The sequence below is a fragment of the Lagenorhynchus albirostris genome, chromosome 7 (genome assembly GCF_949774975.1).
Source record: "Lagenorhynchus albirostris chromosome 7, mLagAlb1.1, whole genome shotgun sequence".
In the NCBI taxonomy this organism is placed as follows: Eukaryota; Metazoa; Chordata; class Mammalia; order Artiodactyla; family Delphinidae; genus Lagenorhynchus; species Lagenorhynchus albirostris.
The window spans coordinates 70,241,704-70,259,967 of record NC_083101.1 but is presented as its reverse complement, the minus strand read 5'-3'; the positions used below and the strand labels follow the sequence as shown (position 1 = coordinate 70,259,967).

Genomic DNA, 18,264 nt, shown 5'->3' with positions numbered 1-18,264 from the left:
CTCATTTCTCATTCATTTCCCAAATGGCTCTTGAGTACCAACTAAATCCTAAGCCCCTAAGGCTAGTGATAGAGCAGCGAATACCTGTTCTGGAAGAAAATAGATAATTAAGCCAAAAGTCACAACATAGACTAAAATGTATGCCTGGGGGAGTAAAGGCACCTTTCCCAACTGTAAAAGTCCAAGAAGGATTATCCCCTGGGAAACTTTTTTCACTATAACAGGAAGGAAGGAGGAAGGGTGGCAAATGTTTTAGAGTTTGGTAACAAAAAGTTCTCTTCTAATGGCTTTTATGTCCTCTGTGAAGTGGCATCCAGCACATCTGCTGAGGTTGGGGGACAGAATTAAGCCCATAACATCTATGGGGAGAGAGAGAGAGAGAGAGAGAGAGAGAGAGAGAGAGAGAGAGAGAGAGATAAGACCAGAGGCTGTTGAGGGAGAAGGAGAAACCGTCAGGACCAATGAACTGTAATTCCTTGACAAATTGGCCAGTGGAGGACAATTTGGAAACTGAAGGTGGAGGTCAGAGGGTGGAATGCTAGACTGTATTGCTTTATTACTTCAGAGTGCAGAGCAGCTCCTAGTGAAAAGCGAAGATCTGTGAATCAGGTGTAACTTGTCATATGACCCATGGCCAGTCATTGGCACTTCTGAGCCACTACCTCTCTGGATGAGTAGTCTTTGTCTATGGGAGCATAAGGAAGGTCACCGTCTTTAGAGTCACCTTCTAACTCTACAGAAATAGAGTTCTCTGGTCCTGGACTTTCTACTTGTGTGGTTACTCATCCTATCTGAACTTCAAGTTAGGAGAATCACATTTTTTAAATGAGTGAGCAGTGTTATTAATTATATAATAAAAAGCAGATAGTAATTTTCCCCAGGCTTTACTTGCTCTGTAAGTGTGGACTTATCTGTAGGAGATAAAGGTTGATTCTCAGGGCCTGGATATGGGAGCCAAGGCAGCTGAAAAACTGGTGTGGCTACATTGACCCCAACCTCCTCTCTCCTCCAGGTGCAAATGGCAAAACAGGTGGCTCAGTGGCTCCTTTCTCTATTTCATGGGGACTCCTCCTTTTGCGTGACTCCACTTCTTTGTGGCTCTTCTTTTTCAGCCATCACTCCACTCTGCCCTTTATTTATTTTTAAAATTTATTTATTTATTTTTGGCTGTGTTGGGTCTTTGTTGCTGCTCACGGGCTTTCTCTAGTTGTGGAGAGCTGGAACTACTCTTCGTTGCGGTGCACGGGCTTCTCTTGTTGCGGAGCACAGGCTCTAGTTACGTGCGCTTCAGTAGTTGTGGCATGCGGGCTCAGTAGTTGTGGCTCACGGGCTCTAGAGCGCAGGCTCAGTAGTTGTGGTACACGGTATTAGTTGCTCTACAGCACGTGGGATCTTCCTGGACCAGGACTCGAACCCGTGTTCCCTGCATCGGCAGGCAGATTCTTAACCACCGTGCCACGAGGGAAGCACCACAGGGAAGCCCCACTCTGCCCTTTAATGGCATTAACCAAAGCCATTTGGATGTGGAGGGATACGGAAAGTCTTTAGAGTGTTTGGCCACCTTGGCTTCAATGGGCTGAGTAGTGGTCCAAAGTGAGCCCAGAAAAACTGCACCCTTGTCATAAATTGCAGAACCACCTGTGGTGCATGCACTTTGTGTATCCTGAAGAAGATATCCCATGACTGTAACTAACGACCACAGAGGACACCTCAACCCTGATAGGCCACCTGCTTGCATTGAGTACAAGATCCTGCACAATGTCAGAAAGAATGGCTGAAAGGAAGGCCAAAAAGGAGTTTGGCAGGCCTCAGAACATCCCTGAAGGCATCATTGTTTTCGTGCTCAAAGACAAGCTCTCCCTCTCCACTACTTGTCCCAAGGACACACATACACACACTCTTGCCAGGATGGCACCAAGTCCATCTTACTTTGTCAGTGTTCTAGTAAGTCACCAGCAGGTGGCGCTCGAGTCAAGTAGTTGGGGAGTGAGGCAGGGAGTGGGAGTAGCTTGATTAGTGATTAGTGATAGACACTCCTGTGCCTTCCCACCCACTGGGTCATTCTTTCCTCTCTGTTAGTTTCCCTCCTTTCCACACATTCAATCCTGATCTTTTCCTCATTGTCTCCTCATTCTTCCGCAGGCCCTGTGTGGCCGCACTGTGAACAGTCCCATCATTGAGGGCCATTTGACCCACATGCCTTGCACTGATGTCATTGAGTCAGGCAACATGCAGTCTCAGTGAGGAGTTAAATCCCTGTGCAGGGTGACCAGCCAGCAGGGAGAATTTATTTATTTTTAGTTCAACCTTTGTTTCAAAACAGATGAATATCACAGCTATAGCAGATGTTTAAGTAGCACCTACCGTAGTATTAGGCCTTAGCATGTCCATCTCAGTATCCAAGCACAGCAACATCCCTGTCCTCCACCCAGTTCTGCATCCACTGTACAATGGATACTTTTCTAATATCTAAAAAAGCCACTTTTAAGAGGGAACTTATCCTATTTCTGAACCCCTTCAGAGCTGGACTGCCTGGAGGGCAGAAGGTGGGGTGACCCAGCTCACGGGTCCATTTTCAGGTCCCTAGCTTTGAATCCAGTTCCCCTCCAGTGGCTAGAGAGTGATGGGAGTGTTACTTGAACGTACATGGAGATTTCCTCCCCAAGCCTGGACACAGTGTATTCTCCTTCCCCTCCAGCTCTGCTGAGGCCTTTCACGGCTCTCCCTTCCCTTTAGCCACCTCCTGTCGGGAGGGGCAAGAGCAGAGGACTCATCTTGCTTTAGCAGCACCAACAGACCCTGGGTCCACAGTGCCCCACAGTCAGAGAGTTGTGGTGACTACACACATCCGTGCCCTTGTACCACCCACTCAGGGCTTCCTACCGCCCCTCTGGGATGGAGGTAGGAAAGAAAGGCAGGTAATCTGTGAACACTTTTCACAGGAGCAGGGAGGTGAGCCAACACCCACGGCAGCCTTGAGAGCTCCAATCCCTGCCAACACCACTTCCCAAAACACAGAGCCAGGGGTTCTGTGTCCCCTACTGGCATGTCCTCCTACATTCCATCCAGCGCAGGTCACATGGGGAGAGGAGAGGAGTTGTGGTGTGATCAGCTGTATGTTTTCCTTAAGGTTGAGAAGGGAGTAAGGGCGCCCAGCACTGCAGCTTTCATCAGGAAGGGTGTAGGATCTTTGGTGCAGATGGAATCTATGGCCCACCATAGATTCATGGTCATAGATTTTTTTTTTTCCTCACACTTCTGAACTCAGGGGCTCACTGCTCCAAAATCTTGAGTTCCACTTTCGGGATTTGTGAAGTTTATTTTCTCTTACTATTCCTAGATGCTTAGTGGGGAATCTTTGGCCCCGTGAGGCATGTATAACCTGATTCCCTCCATGCCATTACTACATAATGCTCAGGGTAATGAGGAAGCAAAGGAGAGGACTGACGGGTCCAGATACTGTGCTGTGGTCTTTGTTACAATTTCTCACTTTTATAAGCATTGAATAATTGCTGAGTAGTTACTTGTTTTTCCAATAAGAGTATTATGGAAAAAGTAATGAATTTTTAAAGTGGGTCATCTTCACAAATACAAATGAAGGAAACCAGGATGGTGGTGTGTCAGCAACGCCATCATCAACTTCTCTCCCTAACCTTTGTCTCATTTTATAAGCCAAAGCCCGCTCTCAAAAGCTGAAGGGACCCCTTCCTTTCCCTAAATCCAAGCTCATAGCATATTCTATTTCCCTCTGAACACAACAGAGACAGATGGCACCATCCTCCTTTAGGAAAAAAACAAGCATATATGGGGGAATAATAATTATCCTTGCTGACGAGAAATAGAGACCATCCTTACCAGAGGATGTGATATAGGAGCTAACTGATGTTCTCTAAATGTAATAAAACATCTTTGGGAGGGTAAGTTTCCTCTAAGGAGATTATTGAAGAGCAATATCGGGCTAATTGGAAGTGTCACCCCCCCTCCCCCCATAGACAAAGCCTAGGGCAGAGTTAAGGACATCCAGGGACCTGGCATCCTGGCCCAGGCCAGGGGATACAGACTCCCTGGGAAGCATTCAAATGCAGATCAGTTAGAGGGGGTGAAGCGTAGTACTCGCTTCCACATAGCGCTTTGCAGGTGGTTTCACAGTATTCTTTGAGTTTTATCCACTTTCTTGTAGCTCAGAAAGGTGTGGAGAGGCATGAGGGTCAAGAAGGGAGGGGACTTGCTCAAGGGCCACAGCTGGTAAGGAGCAGAGTCAGATGTGAGCACAAGACAGATTGGGGACCATTATTTTCTTCTCCATTTCACAGACAGCAGGAGATAACTGAGGCTGGGTGGGTTGTATAAGTTAGAGTCCCTTCCCTCCAGTGGGTCCTGCTCACCCCTTTGCAGGTGGTTGGCGCTAAACCTGTATGAAGTCCTAGACTGGCCTTGACTCGGCACTGAATATTTAGAGGCTACTTGAACCCTGAGACTCCTCAAGGGAACCTGAGATCTTACTGTACTCATGCTGGTGATAGATTAGCTACTTACCCAGGCAGATAATGTAATAGGATGAGAGGAGAATTAGAAGTGAGACTTAGGGTGATCAGGGCAGGGGCTGTCTGTGAACCCAGGTTCTAGAAGGGGTGACTTGCTGTTTCTGTGACCCAAACAAAACTCAACTTTCAACAAATATGTGGAATCCCAGAGACTGTCCACCCATATTTTTAAGTGGAGTCCCCAGGATTATGGAGATAGAAGCCCTCGGTATTTCACCTTCCACCCCGCTTGGAAAAAATGTTGAGCACACACCTCCAATGTATTTATTTTATTGATAATATACCTAGGTGTTACAGTTATAAAATACTGTGCATATTATACAGTATACATTTGTAATAGAAAAATTTAAATGGATAATCTATGCTAAAACATTTTAAAATTGTATCTTTTTATTATTAAAGGGACATCATGACGTCCTCAAAAAGTACACACACACTTCTAAGAAGATGTGACAATCTGCACTGATATGAGCTGCAAGGTAATTATTCCAGGAATACTGTGATAGCTCACAGAATTCAAGTAGAAGTTAAACAATAAAGCCTGAGAAGAGGTAAGAACTGTATAAACTCCAGCAACCTTAGAACATTCTCATTCATGTGACTCCGCTCCTGAGTCTCAGGTTCTGGCTTTCTTTAGTCAGATTCTTAAGATTAGCTTTCTGATTGGCTCACACTGGCTTTATCATTCATAGCTTCTAGGTCCGGATATCAGGGCTGGAGGGCAGTTCTTAGGGAAGGGCTGTGAAGACAGATAACGTGTCCTCCTACATTCCATCCTTGGTTTCCCAGTATCTACATGTTTCCCATTCACAGGGAAGGTGCCCAATCCAGTTACCCCATCTGCTACTATAATGCCCTCAGGTAGAGACAACAAATATCACATCCATAAACTGCTTATAATAAACATCAGAGGGCCACTGTTTTCAGAGTATACTTTGTCCATCACACTCTTGTTAGACATTTTTGCAAATTATGGACCCAGCTGAAAGTTTGAGTATGACCATACAAAAGAAGAAAAAGGAAGAGAGAAAACAACAAAGCAAACAAACAAAAAAAACCCCAAAACTTCTTTTTAAAAAAGACATTTATAATAGACATCTGATGCACCATTCACAGCTCCCTTTAAGACCTGAGAACTTACTCCCTTTAGCTGCTGATAGAGCTTCATGCTGACAGCATGCAGGTCTTCTCTGGAAACTGCTCTTGGCTAAAGTGACTCATTTAGCCCAAAGTTATTTCCCCCTCCTGGGTCAGGCTGCATCCAATTACCTGTCAATGTGGGGATATAAAGGCCTGGCCCCTTCTCTCTACCTCCACAGGGTCATCCCAGAGTCAGAGCTCCCTTGGGATTGGCTAAAGCCCTGCTGTGACTGCACTGCAGCTCAACTTCTGCTCAGATTCTCTTTGCCACAATGACTGATCCACGAATTCTCCAGTAAACTCCTTGCATGCTTATCTCTGTCTCAGAGTCTGCTTTCCCAGGTATCTGACCTACAATAGCATAATATATGAGATCTTCTATTTTAACCCCCCAGACATTAAAAATAATGAATGAACCCTGCTCATATGGCTCTGCTAAGAAATTAAGCTATTTTTTAAATTTTTTAGCCTTTCCACTCTTCTCAGATGGACCATTTGGATCAGCTACTTCTTGGAGTAAAAAATGAAGTATTTCTCTTTCTCTGATGAAAAGTTAGTTTATATCATTAGACAGTAAGGGCACAATAACATAATGATCAGATATATAGGGCAGAAGACCAGGTGGGGTTTCTCTTCTGATTGATTGTTCTGGTCTACTTAGACAACCATTTCTGAATACACCCTTTTTTTTTGACTTTGGTCCCAGTCAAGTTTGTGGGGCTGCTTGTGTCTTCAACTCACGGATAATATAGGCACCACTGGCACTACCTTAAGTGGCTACAATGGGACACATTTTAACTTATTAAAAACAGAATCTTTTGAAAAGTATACAAAAGAAATACATGTATAAGGTGTATATGATTCAATTTATGGTCTTATAAAGTGTAGCACTCTTTCCACTGGTCTAATCCAAGATCACTTGTCTTTTCATTGGGTAGCATGGAAGCTCACTGGACTAGTCTTTCTATGATGAACAGTATTAAATTTTTGTAGCAGTTTTCCTCATTTTTTTTGTATTGTGTACTTGAAACATTGCAGGTTGGCAGAAGACAGCCAGCATGTAGCAAGTGTATTTAAGGTTAAATATAACCAGTATGCGGGGAATCAGCCAAAAGGCAAAAACAGTTCACGAGTCTACCTTCAGTACAAGAAGAATCCAGTTTCTTAGACATGTGGAAGTTTTTAGGCAGCAAAGGTAAAAGTGTGTACCTCTTGGAAAGCATGTAGTGAAGTTTGGGTAGAACAAATGGCATGGATGGTCGGTGTACTTGGGCCCTCACACCTGCTTGAAGGCTGCAGGATGTGACACTCAGCCCTTACCTTTCTTTGGGGGAGGAGGGAAATTCCATCACAGGAATTTCTATCTTTGGACTCTGTTGGTCCTTGAGTTCCTCCATGGGTGGACTGTCTTTTGTTTCCTTAATTCATGCATAAGCCTCAGTTTCTTCTCTAGGATCTGACCAGTATCTGACTTGTTCTTCTGAGTTTCACTACCCACTTGATCCATAAACACTGCTCTAATTTCTAGTAGGTTTAGGCTGTCAGCAGAGGCTGACATCACTATGGATTTGTGCTGTGGATCTTCCTGTACCTTCTCAGTTTTCTGTGGATGAAGCATCTGACACAAACATTTCATCCGGTTTTTAAAGTTATTCTTTCATGGAACCTGTAGCACAAACTGAGGAGACCTGCTCACAGGGATCTCTGCTAATTCCCTGTCCTGGGCAAGGTAACTAATCTGTAATGTGGAAGGACCCAAATTCCTGCATGCCCTCTTTAATACTGTCCTTCTAAGAGTCTCCTAGGGTATTCTCCATCCTCAGTAGATTATAGATTCTTGTCCTATTTGCGATCCTTCCCACTCTGAGGGACTAATTCTGCAAGCCTATGAGAAGAATTAGAGCAGGCCCCTCTCATGGTCATCTGGCCTTCCTTTGCCACAGGTGAGGGGGAAGGGAAAGAGCTATCCAGGCTGGCGACTGAATTTCTTTTCCCTAATCTGCTTGAGGGTTTCTTCCGAGGAGCTTTGCAACCTTGGCCATGGAGTTAGTCTTTGAAACATGGGTGACGGAAGAGGGAAAGATGGACTTGGGAAGTGTAAAATGATCCTTGAGTATTGTGGCATCCAGTGATAAAAAGGGATTTGGAGGCTGGCATGGAGCAGGACTGCGACCTTTTACTACTGTGTCAGGAGTAGAAGGGGCTGTTGCAGTCCTTATGCAAAGTTACAATGAACGTATTTTTCTAATGATAAAGTTAAAAGGTCCGTTATAAAAAATGAATTTGTGAAACTGGGAATTTACTGTTAATAGAGAAATTTAGTGCACCCTCAAATATGAGATTGTACTCAGATATACTGTTGTGGTTTTTACCCTGAGATTTTCAGGGCCTACCCACCTGCCAGTGTCAGTATGTGGATCAGATCATTAATCAGGAGCCCTGGGTCTGCCCAGCAGGTTGGAGGAAGGAACCTCCTTTTGGCTCCTTTTTCTCTCACCATACCTGCTCCTAGATCAAAGGAGCCATGCCCTGTCTGAAGTTGAAGACTTGTTCTCTTCGTAACAAAGACTATGGCAAGAGGCTTATTCCAATATTAGGGTCAGTTCCTGCCAGGAAAGAACCTCTGATCAGCTCTGGAGGAAAATTCCCTAAAAGGAGCACATCTGCACAGGCCAGAAGACTGCCAGACTTGGTCTCTGGCCCTGTTACACTTGACCAGCAGGGGCTTCTTTTCCTGGGAGGCCTTTGTAGCCCACCCAGTTACTGGACCCTGCTTTCTGCTTCCTTTGAACTATGTGGGCCCTCATGTTTCAAAAGTATTCAACATAAAAAAGGAAGACTTCTCTTATATGTGTTCCTATAAAATCTGAAAATATCATTCAACTTTTACTTTCTATTTGTGTTCCTCTGGGAAAACTTAAACCAGAAATCACAACAGAACCGGAGGTAGCTGTGCAAGTAGGAGAGGGCAGTGCAAGGAAAGGGAGTGAAGGAGGAGGGCTCCCTGGAAATTTCAGCCCTGAAGGAGAAGGAAAGTACTGTGAAATGGAAGCCAAAGAATAGATCCAGGAAAGCAGGGAGAGGTGCCAGGCGCCAGAATCAGCAAAAGAATACAGTATATTTTTCCCATTCCAGCCTAGGAGATTCCCTTCAATTTCAGATATTGATTTAAGCCATTGTGCTGACTGAATATAAATCAAACATGTCTTTGATATGATCATACCTATCTTTCACTCTTCTAGGTTCTCACCAATTCAGTTGACTTTGTCAGTCAGCTATCAAGAGTGAGATGGTATAGTTTCAAACCAGTTTATAGAAAAAGACACGTAATATTCTCATTTAGGTTTATATGGAGAAAATGAAGAAAAGAGTTACCACTTATGGTTAACCCCGAGGAAGGAGCCATTCTAAAGAGCTTTTTATTTTCGGTTGCACTGCCTCGGCATGTGGGATCTTGGGATCCAACCTGCGCCCGCTACAGTAGAAGCTCAGAGTCTTAACCACTGGACCGCCAGGGAAGTCCCTCTAAGAGCTTTAAAATGTATTTACATCAGCTCTACAAATATTTTTCATTCCATTTTCCATTTGAGAAAACCGAGACTCAGGGAAGTTGAGTTGCCTCCGAGCAGAATAAGGGTTCCATGCAGAACCTCACATAGTACATTGTGAGTTATGAGTGATTCTTTAAGCAATATGTTGGATTTCTGTGCGTTTTTTTAAATCTAATTATTTTTACTTGCAGAATTATTCTTTTTCTTTTTCCCTGAGCTTCTCTTTTTGGTGGCTACATTTTTACTTTCTGATGATTTTAATCTATTTTTTGTTCTTTACCTTAGATTTTTGTGGAAGAGAAATTCTCCTATCCAGTTTCATTTTTCCATCTGATGAAGAAAATTCCTCAGAATTTTATATCCACTGCAATGTGGTTATTATTTTTTAAAAATAAATTTATTTATTTATTTAGGGCTGCATTGGGTCTTCGTTGCTGCGTGCGGGCTTTCTCTAGTTGCGGCGAGCGGGGGCTACTCTTCGTTGCGGTGTGCGGGCTTCTCCTTGAGGTGGCTTCTCTTATTGCAGAGCGCAGGTTCTAGGCACATGGGCTTCAGTAGTTGTGGCACACGGGCTCTAGAGTGCAGGCTCAGTAGTTGTGGCGCACGGACGGGCTTAGTTGGTCCACGGCATGCGGGATCTTCCCGGACCAGGGATCGAACCCGTGTCCCCTGCATTGGCAGGCAGATTCTTAAGTATGGTTATTTTTGAGTCCACAAAATTTCATGATTTTTATAAACCCAATGCTGACTTCTGTAGAACAATTCAAAAGTTAATTAAGAAAGATCACCAAGCAAAAATATCAAAGTGTAGAAGAGGAAAAATTCTTACATATATAGCTTTACCAGAAAATGAACTGTATTATAAAGCAGCAACAGTATAAATACAGTGATAGTAAGGAGTTAGGTGAGCAGAGTAATAAAGAAAATAAATCCCAGGAGAGTTACCTGGTGGTCCAGTGGTTAGGACTCCAAGCTTTCACTCCTGTGGCCCGGGTTCAATCCCTGGTCAGGGAACTAAGATCCTGCAAGCCACATTGGTGCAGCAAAAAAAAAAAAAAGAAATCCCAAAAATTGTTATATAATCTGTAGTAATTAAGTAAAGGCTATCTTAGACGTTAATATGGAAGAAAAAAAGTTTCAGTAAATGGTAACAGGATAAATGCCTGGCAACGTAGACAGAAATCAATTTAGATTCTCATCTCGTATTATAGATGAAAAAAAAATCCTAATATACTATAAAAAATAAATGTGAAAGATTTAAAACATAAAAGGGAATTGATAATCCATACGATCAATAGAGGAATGAAAATGGGAGAGGATTGGTTCTACATGTTCAACATTCTGGCATTAGCAGAAAATATAAATAAAATAAGCTATTATTTGTAAACATAAAATTGACAAATAGTTGCATCATAGGAATATAGCTACCATCTGCATAAATGGTTTATATGTACTTTTAAGACTTAAGGATACATAAAGACAATTCACAAGGACAGTACGAAACTAGTTAATGTCGTAAACTGAAACACAAATAAAAGAACTAAAAATAGCAAACAAAGCATATGAAAAGGCATTCCAGCCTACTAGTATTTAGAAATGATTTAACAATGATGCTTGACATTTTAGGCTGTTATGTAAGCAGTTATTTAAAAAAATAAAATACTGATTTTTATGTGCTTTGTGCTACTACATACATTTCTTGAAATCTGTCCCCAAAAAATGTTTGTAAAAATTTTTTTAAATTATATCCAGTAATATAAACACACACTTTTATTCTCCAGGCGCTACCCTAGTTCTCTTCTTCTTTTCACAGATAAACTTCTCAAAAGAAGTTTCTATTCATTCTGTCTCCAAAACCTTTTCTCTTATTTAACCTTAGTCAGTATATTCCAGTCCGGATTCTGTGGAATTAACTTTGCCAAACCAGCCCTCATTTTCCCTGAATATAAGATATCATGTTTTAAATGTATTTCTTCCTTGAAACGTCCTCTCATCACCACTGTCTCCTGGTTGTCCTGCTGTTGTGTTGCATACCATTCCAGTGTGCTTTTCAGGCTCCTTATTCTCTTCTATTCATTAAAATATGAAGGTCCCTAAGGTTTAGTTTTTGGTTCTCCTATTCTCTATTTCTAAAAGACCTCACTCCTTCCTGGGCCTTCAGAGACAAGGATAACCCAGCTTCTAGGTTAACACTTCTAGCCATAGCACTCTGAAAGTTCTAGAACTGTACATCCAGCGTCAAGTCTTAGAATCTCTGCATCCTCCAGTTTCTGGTGACAGAAGCCACTTTTCTTTTGCCTATGGTGTTAGTATATAATGTAGTTGAAATGAATTAATTGATTGATTAATAGTTTTATGTTTCCTTCTGGCAAAAAGGGAAGTTTCAAGAGGGCCGGCACTTCATTTTCTTTCTTCACTTTTTTTTTTTTTTTGCGGTACGCGGGCCTCTCACTGTTGTGGCCTCTCCCATTGCGGAGCACAGGCTCCGGACGCGCAGGCTCAGCGGCCATGGCTCACGGGCCCAGCGGCTCCGCAGCATGTGGGATCTTCCCGGACCGGGGCACGAACCCGTGTCCCCTGCATCGGCAGGCGGACTCTCAACCACTGCGCCACCAGGGAATTGAGGTTGCAAAATCAGTCTTGGTATTACTTTCTTAAAAATAAACAAATGCAAAAAGATTTGAAAGTAAAACTTTAAATAACTTAAAAATATAAAGATGAACACTTGTGTAATTAGCACAAATACAAGCAAAAATACTGAAATATAGTAAAATAGATATTTAAGTACATAAGTACATTAATAAGGTTATCTGTGATGGTCTGGTGCCCCCTATGAACTAGATGCTTTTACTTATAGTTGCTTAATACTACCAATAAATGTTTTGACAAATTTAATCCGTTTATTTTATGATGAAGGCAGAAAAAAACAAGTGTTTTTAAATTACTAAACATGTGGGAGTACAATGAGTTGTATCTGTCCATAATTGTTTCTTTAAGAGCATACCTCTAGTTCCTTAGTCGGAGGAGAGCTTAAACAAGCTTTATTTGGGAACGCTCCCGGGCGAGGTTCACTGGTCCGAGAGAAAGGGGCCAGAGAAGTCGCGCCCGGGCGAGGGTTTGGGCAGAATTTATAGGGGAAGAAGGGAAAGGGGTGTGGTGAATCCGGGAGGGCGCAGGGTATTCGTTATTTGGTGGTCTTTTCGGGTATCGTGGCAATATCCGGTGCCGGTCGCATCAGTCTTGGGGCCATTAGTCCCACCCCTCGAAAGGCGGGAAGGCTGGGCAGGGTGGAAAGTCTCCAGGTCAGTTCCTGGAACTGGGTGGTCTGGAAAGTCTCCAGGTCAGTTTCTGGAACTGGGTGGTCCGGAAAGTTTCGGTCTGATGCAACCTGTGAGTCTGATTGCGTTCCCCTGCCTCGGGCCAGCTGGCCTTACACTTAGCCCTTAATCGTTCTTGCAAGCTTGATAATAAAGACAAGGATTTCATGATTTCTTGCTCTGACAACTACCGAGGTGTAGCAGCTCTGTTCTTTCTTTTCCAGAGAAAAATTGTTTCCTTGGAAGTGCTTTTTCACAGCCATTATGGAGTCTTCACAGCTCAGGGGAGTCCTTCCATCCCCAACTACTGCAACAAGCCGGTCTCCAGGACTTGCCAATGCTGATGAAGTCCAGTGAACAACTTCTCCAGGCCAGTCTCATTCCAACCACCCGCTTATGCTGAACAGTTTGAAGATTTGCTGAAGCATCTGATGGAGGAGAGCAGTGATTTGAGCCTTCTGGACCTTGCTGCCATCTACCAGAAACAACAGAAGACCATTGGAACCAGCTAAATGTCCATCGGTAGGGGACTAATCAAATAATGTAGGACACACCCATTCAATGGGAAGCAGTACAGCTATTTAAAAAGATAAAGCAGTTATCTATATATGAATGAGAAGATCTCCAAGTTAAAAAAGATAGATGCAGAACAGTGAGTATAGTATGCTATCTTTTATATTAAAAAAGGGGAAGAATGTAATAAAATAATGTACCTATATTCTCATCAGTTGACATATGCATAAAGAAACTGGAAGGATTTAAAAGACAGTAATAACTTCAAACTGTGGAAAAGGTTGGAAGCAGTTGTGTCAAAGTATACATTTATTCATATGCCCAAATTCCAATTTACTAGTAATTTCAAAAATGTAAGTTAGCAAAATATCCATAAAGGGAAAAGATCAGTAGCAGGGAAATACACACTCAAACATTGCTGGTGACAGTATTTTGGAAAAAAAAAAATTGTCTTCAATCAGCATTCTGCCCTTAGGATTTATCCAAAAACAGGTAAAGTTTTGTGCTCAGATTTTATAAAACAGTGGAGAACAAGAAAGTATATATTCAGGAACAAATGATGGGCAAGGGAACTATAGTATGTGTAGTTATCAGACAATTGTGTATCCATTTAAAAATTTGTGAGTAGAAAACAAAAGCACGAAAAATTTACTGATGATGGAATTCCATTGAGTGGCAAAAATTCAGGCTAAATTACTTACATAGCATAGTCACAATTTGGTATTTTAAAAGAGGCAAATGACATGTTTTAAATGATTAAAATTTGAAACTATGAACCAAAGTTATAACTGAAGTGTCTATTAAATTGTGTGGGCTAAGTTTTTTTTCTTTTTTGGGCTGCGTGGCTCGTGGGATCTTGGTTTCCGGATCAGGGATTGAACCCGGGCCACAGCAGTGAAAGCGCCGAGTCCTAACCATTAGACCACCAGGGCATTCCCCTGTGGGATAAGAATTTTAAAGTTTTTTTTATAGAGAAAAAACTTTAAGCATTTTCCCCCATGCTGCCTTTCAATTTCTACAAAAGCCGCATTTCATTGTCACTCAGAAGTAACAAAAGGAAGAAGCCAGGAAGTGTAAATCTCAAAGTATGCATTTAGGGGGACAGCTCAGCTGCCGTGAAAGGTTTAGGTCAAGCATAATATACATGCACCCATTCCAGCCCATTTAATGCCACATACAAAGTACCCCAAGAGGCCCCGCGGGCCCATCCTGCACAGCCCCGCCTTGCCCAAACCCCGCCCTTCCAGTCCCCCGCCCACTTCCTCTCATCCCCCACACGACCGCCCACTGGCGAGGTCAGGCGGCCGCGCAGCCGCAGTAGCTGCCACGGCCGCTCCTAGCCCGGGGGATCCTGGGAGCAGGCCTTTCCGGAAGGACCGGTTCGGCGTCGGGGCCTCGGCCCGTGTTGCAGCCCAGTGTTCCAGGCCCTTGCTCCACGACGGGCCCGTAGCCGCGGCGACGCTCTAAGGACAGCGGAGGGCGCGGCGGGCCGCTCGCTGAGGTGCCCGGCTTCGCCGCCGAGCGAACCCCGGGGCCGCAGGACGTGGCGGCACCTCCCCCTTGGCCCGGAGCGGAACTGCGGGAGGAGCGGCAACGCAGGCCGGACGCGGTGAACCGGGTCACTAAACTGCCTTCAGGTGATGAATTATCTACATAATAATCAGATTTGAGGTCCACAGCCCTCTGTGGTCCTGCTATAGAACAATTTTCAGAGAGTGACTGGTGTGTTCTGAGGTGTGCCACAGTGACTGTTTGCCCTTGATAAGGAAAGCAAGCTCTCTTGCTCTTGGGACATCCTCGTTTCCTTTAAAGCTTTCAGGTCATAACCGCTTTGGCCGGCATACATCTTTGTGCAAGAGGAAGGCTTTCACATGAAAGTGTCTCTTGGTAACGGTGAAATGGGCGTCTCCGCCCATTTACAGCCTTGCAAGGCAGGAACCACACGTTTTTTTACCAGCAATACTCACAGTTCGGTGGTTTTGCAAGGCTTTGATCAGCTTAGAATAGAAGGATTGCTTTGTGACGTGACCCTGGTACCAGGTGATGGAGATGAAATCTTCCCTGTTCATAGAGCTATGATGGCGTCTGCTAGTGATTATTTCAAGGCTATGTTCACAGGTGGAATGAAAGAACAAGATTTAATGTGCATTAAGCTTCATGGGGTGAACAAAGTTGGTCTGAAGAAAATAATTGATTTTATTTATACTGCAAAACTTTCTCTTAATATGGACACTCTTCAGGACACACTTGAAGCAGCCAGCTTTTTACAAATTTTACCTGTTTTAGACTTCTGTAAAGTGTTTCTTATTTCAGGAGTCTCTTTAGATAACTGTGTTGAAGTTGGACGAATTGCTAACACCTACAATCTTATAGAGGTAGATAAATATGTCAATAATTTCATCCTGAAGAATTTTCCTGCATTATTGAGTACTGGGGAGTTTCTAAAACTCCCTTTTGAACGGCTTGCCTTTGTGCTTTCTAGCAATAGTCTTAAGCACTGTACTGAACTTGAGCTTTTCAAGGCTGCCTGTCGCTGGCTAAGGTTGGAAGACCCTCGGATGGATTATGCTGCAAAATTAATGAAGAATATTCGATTTCCACTGATGACACCACAGGATCTCATCAATTATGTGCAGACAGTAGATTTCATGAGAACAGACAATACCTGTGTGAATTTGCTTTTGGAAGCTAGCAATTACCAAATGATGCCATATATGCAGCCAGTGATGCAGTCAGATAGAACTGCCATTAGATCTGACTCAACCCATTTGGTTACATTAGGAGGAGTTTTGAGGCAGCAGCTGGTTGTCAGTAAAGAATTACGGATGTATGATGAAAGGGCGCAAGAGTGGAGATCTTTAGCCCCAATGGATGCTCCTCGTTACCAGCATGGCATTGCTGTCATTGGAAACTTTCTTTATGTAGTTGGTGGTCAAAGTAATTATGATACAAAAGGAAAAACTGCCGTTGATACAGTTTTCAGATTTGACCCTCGGTATAATAAGTGGATGCAGGTTGCTTCGTTAAATGAAAAGCGCACATTTTTCCACTTGAGTGCTCTCAAAGGACATTTGTATGCCGTTGGTGGGCGAAGTGCAGCTGGTGAGCTGGCCACAGTAGAATGTTACAATCCAAGAATGAATGAGTGGAGCTATGTTGCAAAAATGAGTGAACCCCACTATGGCCATGCTGGAACAGTGTATGGAGGCTTAATGTATATTTCAGGAGGAATTACTCATGATACTTTCCAAAACGAGCTCATGTGTTTTGACCCTGATACAGACAAATGGACACAGAAGGCTCCAATGACTACAGTCAGAGGTCTGCATTGCATGTGTACAGTTGGAGACAAGCTCTATGTCATTGGTGGCAATCACTTCAGAGGAACAAGTGATTATGATGATGTTCTAAGCTGTGAATACTATTCACCGACCCTTGACCAGTGGACACCAATTGCTGCCATGTTAAGAGGTCAGAGTGATGTCGGAGTTGCCGTCTTTGAAAATAAAATCTATGTCGTAGGTGGATATTCTTGGAATAATCGTTGTATGGTAGAAATTGTCCAGAAATATGACCCAGAAAAGGATGAGTGGCATAAAGTTTTTGACCTTCCAGAGTCACTTGGTGGCATTCGAGCTTGTACTCTCACAGTTTTTCCACCTGAAGAAAACCCTGGGTCACCTTCCAGAGAATCACCTCTTTCAGCACCTTCAGATCATTCTTAGGACCAAGGTGTAAAATACCTTTGCAGTGCATCATGGATGATCCCATATTTCCCCTTCAGTTGTATCTTCTTACATTGATTGGTACAGTTATTAGATAAAAAGGTAATTGATGTTATTTGTATTGCTTGGCTTAGTATGTTTATCAAATGGTTAACAAATGTATTCTGAAAATGTATTCAACATAGCCATTTTAACAAATGTAAAAAGATAAGTAGAAAAATGTTTGTTAGATGTCTTTTTGTGGTGGTGTGTAAGTCAAAGTGTAGGTGATTGTAGTAAATGTATAATTATATTCATTATGCTTCAAAGTTGAAAGTTTTCATCTTTGACTACAAAACATCAAAGGGAGGCTGCCTGCTCTAACCTAAAATAATAAACAAATAAGGTCTCCAAGCCTTATTAGCTGCCTCCCTTTTTTCATAGAGTTTTTGACATAGCTGCCAACTCACCAGATTGTGTGGGTACATTCAGAATATGTGACGATTCTTAGGCAGACCAGAGAAATAATAAATTCAAAAATATTAACTCAAAAAATAGTACAACCCTAAGTCAGGATTTCATATCTTTCTGGGGAGAGGGAGAGAGAAAATACACACACACACACACACACACACACAATGTATATGCATGCATACACATAATTTTTAAATCAATTGGCACTTTAGCTATAGTGAAATTGTTTTTAAATTTAAGTTCTTTTCTGCCTAGCAGCTATTTCTATTCAAACGGGAATTCAGTACTAGAGAATAAATGTCTGTGTTGTCTTACTGAATTGAGGTAGATAAGAACTACAACATTAAATTGACAACCAAATTTGTCATTTGACTGAATTGTTACTACAGATGAAACTTGTTACTTTTTCTGCTTGTATATTGTTTTCTGTAGAGTTGCCTTTATACAGGTTATTTAGCAAAGTTCAAGTCTCAGAGAATTGCTTCTTCTCAGTAACTTTAGGCTCCGCTACATTCCACCTTTTTGTTCAGTAATATTTATGAACAAGACAAAGAAAAACACACTGATCAAAGCTATAGGTTTTAAAGTTCAGTCTCCCAACTTAGTCATTCTAACACGACTGTTTGATTTGAGGTGGTTGCCCTGGTGCTGCTCCAGCCCATGTGCATCCTGAGCTTTGTGTGATCTGCCTCAAGGCTGTAATCTGAGCAAGCAGAAGATATACTGTTTGGCATCAGGTCAGAAAAATGTCTTTTTGGCTATGTCTAAAGGACAGGACCAACTTCAGATTCCCTAAGAAGCCAGCTGTAGAAAGCCTAGGACACTGCTGTCTTGCATGCAGTACTAAAGTAGATCTTCAGCCTCTTCAATACCAAGGGCATCCCTACTGGTTCAGAACCACATGGGGAGATCTTAATGGGACCTTATCCGCAAATGGAATCATAAGAGTCCTCCGAAGTGAGTGATTCTGAAGAATCTGAAGAGTTACTTCCCTGGAATAATTGTCTACCTGAAGAAAAAA

At 42.7% G+C, this 18,264-nt stretch overlaps 1 protein-coding gene and 1 long non-coding RNA gene across 21 annotated transcripts in view; both read left to right on the top strand.

The window, feature by feature from the left end:
• The window catches only part of LOC132523695 (uncharacterized), a 64,383-nt gene extending 50,537 nt beyond the window's left edge, over positions 1-13,846 (top strand). For all 3 annotated transcript variants that reach the window (XR_009541612.1, XR_009541614.1, XR_009541613.1), the window contains exons 3-4: positions 4,947-5,023; positions 12,777-13,846. This is a non-coding gene — a long non-coding RNA (uncharacterized LOC132523695). The remainder of the gene's footprint in view (positions 1-4,946; positions 5,024-12,776) is intronic.
• Positions 13,847-14,398: 552 nt separating this feature from the next.
• KLHL9 (kelch like family member 9) overlaps positions 14,399-18,264 on the top strand; it is a 53,560-nt gene continuing 49,694 nt past the window's right edge. For 15 of the 18 annotated variants that reach the window (XM_060155162.1, XM_060155159.1, XM_060155158.1 and 12 more), the window contains exon 1: positions 14,711-16,892. In XM_060155162.1, coding sequence (XP_060011145.1) covers positions 14,937-16,790 — 1,854 coding nt within the window. In that variant the 5' untranslated portion in view covers positions 14,711-14,936 and the 3' untranslated portion in view covers positions 16,791-16,892. The other 3 variants (XR_009541607.1, XR_009541610.1, XR_009541608.1) reach the window with 1 other exon arrangement.